At 43.2% G+C, this 6,746-nt stretch overlaps 1 protein-coding gene and 1 long non-coding RNA gene across 3 annotated transcripts in view; one reads left to right on the top strand and one right to left on the bottom strand.

Annotated features, from left to right (window-relative positions):
- Positions 1-654, bottom strand: part of LOC147014557 (uncharacterized) — a 13,175-nt gene extending 12,521 nt beyond the window's left edge. The window contains exon 1 of the long non-coding RNA XR_015050802.1: positions 516-654. This is a non-coding gene — a long non-coding RNA (uncharacterized LOC147014557). The remainder of the gene's footprint in view (positions 1-515) is intronic.
- The window catches only part of LOC147014556 (histone deacetylase complex subunit SAP30L-like), a 35,729-nt gene extending 34,542 nt beyond the window's left edge, over positions 1-1,187 (top strand). For both annotated transcript variants that reach the window (XR_015050801.1, XM_085852602.1), the window contains one exon: positions 557-1,187. Coding sequence is in view for 1 of the 2 variants with exons in the window: in XM_085852602.1 (XP_085708728.1) it covers positions 557-640 (84 nt within the window). In the remaining variant the exon portion in view is untranslated. The remainder of the gene's footprint in view (positions 1-556) is intronic.
- The last annotated feature ends 5,559 nt before the right edge of the window (positions 1,188-6,746 follow it).

Raw genomic sequence — 6,746 nt, 5'->3', positions numbered from 1 at the left:
CATGTTTTTTGGCCTGCTCAATCATGCCTTGATTTGGAACAGGCCGCAACAATTTCTTAACGATAAAGTTTTTTTTTTTTCTTCTTTCACTTTCCTCAGTCATATTGAAAAAAATGCCCGTTCATCAGAGCTATGAATTACTGTGTACATCGCTTTTGTAAGTGAAATAAGTTTTCAAATTAGGAGCTTGGAGAAATTTCATGCATTATATGATACGATTTTCCACGATCTATTCTCACGGACTAATGAAAGGATATCATCGAAATATTACTTCGGTTTTGAGGATCGGATATCGTCCGGACTAAATAAATGTTGAAATCTGTTGTGAAATCTGATAATTTAAAGAAATAACGAGTCTTCTCACTAAGCCGATATACCTATTTACTTTAAGTAAGCAAGGCTATTATCTCTTTCTCCATACATAAACGAGAAAATGTGAAATTTCCAAAGCATTAAACTTATCTTTTTCTACTGTTTGGAGAATTATATTGAGTGAACAAAAAATTCATCTCTACCTTCAACGCAAACACCATCCGCCGCTTGCCTCGATGTACAGAGATGGCATCACAGGCAAGCAGCTACGAGATCTCCATCCTGGGGATCCAAGAACACCGTCATGTACACCCAGACGAAGAGATGAGGTTCATAGAGGTAGAGGGGATGCACCTCATCACTTCGTCCGCATGGAGAGAGCCGACGGCGAAGTCAGCACAAGGCGGAGTAGGGTTGATGTTGAACCGGAAAGCGAAGAAGGCACTGAGGGGGGTTGTCTCAGTCAGTGACAGAATCCTTACTGCGGAATTTGATGGAAACCCGGTGACCTCCACCATCCACTGCTACTCCCTGTACAACTGCAGCGAGGAGAAGGAAGTGGAGACATTCTACAGTAAACTTCACGAAGCTGTCGCTTTGATACCGGCACGTTACCTCCTGGCTGTGCTCGGTGATTTTAATGCTCGGATTGGACCGGAAGATGTTCCATACTCATACCACGACCTTACCAATAGAAATGGTTAACACCCAGTTGACTTTCTCCAAGAACCCTAACCAGATATTAAGTCGAGGGTGCGAATAATTTTGTCAATGCTATTTCTTTTTATTTTCTGATTTTGAAGGATATATTAAGTTCTGATTCAAAAACAAAGGTTGTCATATTAACAGTGAAATAAAGAATTGTGGAGACAAAATACTTTGTCAATTTCAACTTATTTTGAGAGAAAATTGAATTGTTTGAAAAAAGTGCAAGGGTGCCAATATTTTTGGCCATGACTGTATCATGTAAAGGCCAAAGGCATGAGGAGACAGTGAAACAAAAAGAATGAATCGAGGACTACAACAACATTACGGGACAAAGTGCTAAGACAAAGACGCCTTTGAGACAAAATGGAATTATCTTTACCTCGGACAACAGAGGAGCTCCCCAGCACTGCAGCGGCAAACAGTTTCACAGCCGGACCCTAACCAGAAATGATCTTCCAGATCCGCGGTAATGGGCTGAAGTGCAACACCCTCTGGCGGGGGAGAGGAGCAGTCTGCTCCGTAGGGTAGTTTGGAACAAGTGGCTGGATGGTCGGCCGTCTCCGAGGCATTGCAGAGGGACACGATGAGGAGGAGCAGCAGCAAGGATGTGTTTTGTGCAGACCCCATGGCTCGTGGGACTGGGAATGAAGAAAAAAAGAAACATCTAACGTCCGTTTCCATCAGTGAGTGCCATTAAATAAATGGGGACAAAGAAATGAAATGAGACTCGGCTCGAATCTGGATCACCTGTTACGAAGATAAATGCAGAAATTAATGAAAATATAAATTACAAGGTGAGCGAAGAGTTTGCGGGTTCACGCCGAAGTGTGCATTTCCCAAGCGTGCCATGACTGGGGCTGTCCCGCAAAACGTTGACGGTAAACGGCACGGCACGGTACGGTACGGTACGGTACGGCTTCAAGTGGAAACGTAATCAAGCACTGCTACACCAACCTGTAGGTATACGTCCTTAAATATCAACTGAAAGTGTCGCAATAATTATTCCAAATTTAAACATCTGTGTACAAAACTCAGCAACAAAAAAAAACCTTAACAAATTAATACCGATCAAGTTTTGAAATGGAAGTGTGAGAATGAGGTCCGACGCTGCATTAAATAAAACAACATTTGAAGTTTTTAACCGTTACACATTTAAATATGATATTTACGATGTACTATGTAGGGAATAAGCTATTTCGAACATCACTCCGCAGAATGTCGAACTCAATTCGATGGACATATCTCAAACGAAGCATTTTGAGAATTCGTTCCAAACTTTTTGTCATGGTTGATAGTTACGATGCAATATTGGCGGGTAAAAGGCAAATGGAAAACAACCGACCGAGGCGAACACTGACCGAAGAACACTGATGGGTAGACAGGCAGATAGACGACTTGTGTCCGCAGGCGTGAGTGTCGATGACGTTCTGATGCCCACAAGCCAGAACCACCAAGTGGGCGTGCTTCGTCCTCGGTCCGGAATAAGTTAGGATTTGAGGGACCTCTGAGGATTCCTTTCTCCTCCTCCCCCCCACCCCCACCCTTTTTCCTCCAAACTATGCTGCTCTACCACTCCACCCATGCGACCACAGCTGATGGAGTTGTGACCCCCGCCTTACTTCACCAGTTCACCAAATGTTTGGCCCGGAATCCCCCAACCCTCTGCCGCACTCTATGACGTCATAAAAAAAACAATGGTTGTGCAAATTTACTTGCGCAAGACGAGTTGGGGGATTTGAAGTGGCTTTTGCCGTCTTCTTCTTTGCCTTTGGTGGTCTTTTGTCTTTTACCTTTGGACATTTGACTTTTTGGACAACCTTTGTCCTATGGACAACAGTCTTTTGCCTTTGGACATTTGACTTAGACAAAAGACAAAACCTTTGTTCTCGCTCACGTCAATGATTGCACATTTAATCGATCGATTTTCCAATCACGTTTGGTTGATTGCAGGTCGGATTAATTGAGACCCCCACGTGTCGACAAACCCTTGTCCAAATCATTTCCCACGCACAGTACAGCGTGTGATCAATTAAAATTCCTCCTCTTAAAACCCGGTGCCATCAAGATGGTAGATTAACTGAACAACAATTGCAGTTAAGCGTTTAACCTCGTAATGACGCAATATTCTGCATTCCTTACGAGGATGAATATATGACGTCATGATACGCGTCAACGGGACTTTTGAGGTCATGGCGGTGCCCCCTAAAACACATGTTCAAAAGATATTTAATAACAATGACAATCAAAACAGATCGAGAAACGTTCGGCCAAGCAACAAACACTCACTTTTAATATTATACGAACCTCGAAGTTTAATTAACTGTTAATACGTTTTAGTTTTTTATGACGTAGACCGGAGGATAGGTCTGCACGAGACTAGCTTCACTTCTGCACACTGGATGAGGATGACGATGATGATGATTTTTCCTCGAACCTCCTCAAGCAAAAGTATTTTTGGGCTCTTGGCTCAACAAGTCGGAGAACTGGCCAGAACCACATGCTTTCATACCCGCGCCAAGCGACGTGTGTTTTGAAATTATAAACAAAAAGTTCCACTTCGTGTGACTGAAGGTTATTCTACAGACTCGTAGAGTATGTAGGTTATCCTCAGGCTCCGCCCAAATGTGTATCGCCCCGTCCACTCCACACCAGGGGCAGGCACTCTTCTCTCAGGCCCCGCCCCAATGTGTATCGCCCCGTCCACTCCACACCAGGGGCAGGCACCTTTCTGTCAAGCTCCGCCCCAATGTGTATCGCCCCGTCCACTCCACACCAGGGGCAGACACACTTTTCTCAGGCCCCTCAAATACATCGCCCCACCCTAAGCCACACCCCCTCCCTTCTCCACCACTTCCCCACATGGACAATGAAATACAAAGCTGAAAGCGCAATAACATCCAAAGGAAATATTACTTTGGTACGTCTGACGTCATACTCGAGGGGTCGGAAATATAAATGACGAGCAGGGTGTGGATGCCGTCGTCATGGTGAGATTGTATTTGAATCGTAAAAACTATCAACGCACAATCGATGACGCTTTTTGTGAAAAAAATTTCACAAAGTATATTTTAGCGAGGCTGTCACCTGCAAATCACAACGTATGTCAACGTCTCCAACTTTTGGTCAATTAATTGTTTACCAAGTGCACGACACGTATGGAGAATCAGACCGCACCATGTCGCCCTTTAATTCACCGCGTTAAATACGCACACCGTTTATCATGACGTCACAATCATGTAACCACATCGGCACGCGGTGTCTGTGATGTCACAAGCCCAGAGCTGATGATGCTTGTGAAGTTCTCCTTTTGTTAAACCGTCGTGGCGCATTGAACCGGGCGGGCTTGGCTGGCTCTGCGGTCTCTCGGCCAAGCTGTGTGTCCACCATTAACTATTTCCCTTTGGCAGTAACACGACGTGCTCATGTGCCTGGTGTTGTTGTCTCGGCCTGGAAAGGGCAACGGTGGCCAACAAATCTGATGCCTCGATTAACGTCGGCTGACGTTTCCCATAGTTTTCGCTCACGGGAATTGGTCGATGTACCACGTGCGAAGGAAGACTGCCGGTCCACGGAATAAAGGTTGTGAAATGGAATGTAATACGATGTGCCTGTTACCCTCGCCGAAGGAGAGGGGATGGCATGTGGGTCCGTTTGTTGGATTTCGCCAATTATGTTGGTCGGTTGTTTGTGTCATTCTGTGTCTGTTTGTTTGTGTGTTTGTTTATCCTTTAGTAGCCCCACCGTTTCAGCGATCATGACCAAACTGGGTAGAGACGTCGGCCATGGTCCAACTTAGACACTTGTCGTTTTTGGTGAATCTAGTTCAAAGGTCAAGGTCACCGAAAAACCGAAATACTTATTTTCGCAATAACGTCCGCTAAAGTGGTCGTATCGACTTCAAACCAAATCCAAAATGTGCATCTTCCAAATCTGCATCCAACCATATGTCTCATTGGGGTGTCACACCAACACACTTCTTAGCGGTCGGGGGTCGAATGTCAGGGGGGGGGGTCGGGTCACAACTTTCAAATTGCGATAAAAACGCCATTTCAAGTCCGATTGACTTCCAAGTTATGAACATGACCAAACTAAGTGCTATAACTCATTAAACAGTAACACCTTCGACTTATAAGAACCAAATTGATTTCCAGGTTTTTGTTTTTTCAGAGATCATGGACATATGACAAAGTTATTCCGGCAATTCTTGCTCAACGAGCAATTTCATTTATTACTTGCAAACTCGAAGATTTTTCAAGTATATTTGTCAGCCGATTTTGTTATTCTGTCTGTCTGTTTATCGCATACAGGTCAAATTTCTAAACCGATCGTCCGGAAACTACCAGGTTGTAGAGGTAGCCCCAACTGGGAAGATTGATTTTGAGGGGGAAAGGTCGAAGGTCATTTTGTGATCAAATTTCTGAAATCGTCATTTTTCATCCGATTGAGTTGAAATTTGAACAGGATTTGCATATTGTGTCACTGAATTAGGAAACCAACTATTTTTGAGGTCAAAAGGTCACAGGTCAACTCAAGGTCAAACTTCTAAAATGAATTTTTATCTGAAAAATTGTCAATTTTCATCTGATTGACTTGAAAGTTAAACAGCAATTGCATAGTACATCACTGAATTGGGAAACCAACTACTTTTGAGATCAAAAGGTAAAAGGTCAACTCAAGGTCATACTTCTAAAATCATCAATTTTCAACTGAAAAATCGTCAATTTAATCTTAATAAGGAACCGCTCAGCCGTCCCAGGGGTTGTCGGTGTTAACCGCCCGTCACCACAACTTGGGAAGGGGGGTTAACCTGGGCCGGCCACCCCCGCGACAATATCAATTGTAGGTCAGAAGCAAATGGTAAGTCAATGGTGTACTCTAGGGGAGGGAATAGGTGAATAGCTTTTGCGTTTCCATGAGTCTTGATCGTGGATACAAAAAAATTTGGACTCTGGCGTATAAATGGTTGGACCATCTGCTGCGAGTTTGAAAGGGCGGTGGTTCGAATGTTGGCCAAGTCTTTGGCATGTACCCTAGATCGTACCAAAGACTTTAAAATGGTATGTACGTATACTCCTTCCTTGCTTGATAGGTATGTATTGCTTTAAAAAGGATAGAGCACAGACAAATGACCATATGTTAGTAACTGTAGATGTGTAGGTTTCTCAATGGGCCTAATGGTTTGTTGACGTTCCCTGTAAGTGAGCATGTGTTATTAAAAGGTGCTGGATGAGTGGATGGTTTATACTATGGTAATCATTCATACAATCCAATAGTACATTTTTTTGTGGTATGTGAACGTTCATTTTTTTGTGAAGGTTGAGCAAGCACCGAAACTCGATTGGTTAAAAGTTTATGAGTTCAAAGCAGGTGACCAGAACCTTCACGGTAACCCTTAAAAAGATATTTAAATACTTTAATATATCTATTTTTGGGGGAAAAAAACGAGAATAACTATAGAGTTCAAAGAACACCTTAACCCACACAGTCTTGAGAAAGAATGACATGGGAGGAGTCTGTGAATGGCAAATTTTATTTGTCAACATGACGTAAAATGGTGTACCAACTCTTCCACGAGCCTCGACTATGTACTGTATGCAAAAAAAAAACAAACCCAGTGCCAAAGTACTGCTAAATTTCAGGTTCGTGCTCCATCTTCTACAGTGTTGAAAATATCAAATTTAATTGAAACTAAATTTTTTCCTCGATCATAAACTAACATTTACAGA

This window comes from Eptatretus burgeri, chromosome 13, assembly GCF_056783735.1.
Source record: "Eptatretus burgeri isolate ZD-2024b chromosome 13, Ebu_testis_v1, whole genome shotgun sequence".
Classification (NCBI taxonomy): domain Eukaryota; kingdom Metazoa; phylum Chordata; class Myxini; order Myxiniformes; family Myxinidae; genus Eptatretus; species Eptatretus burgeri.
Note: the sequence above shows the minus strand (reverse complement) of the source record. Positions and strands in the feature narration are given on the sequence as shown.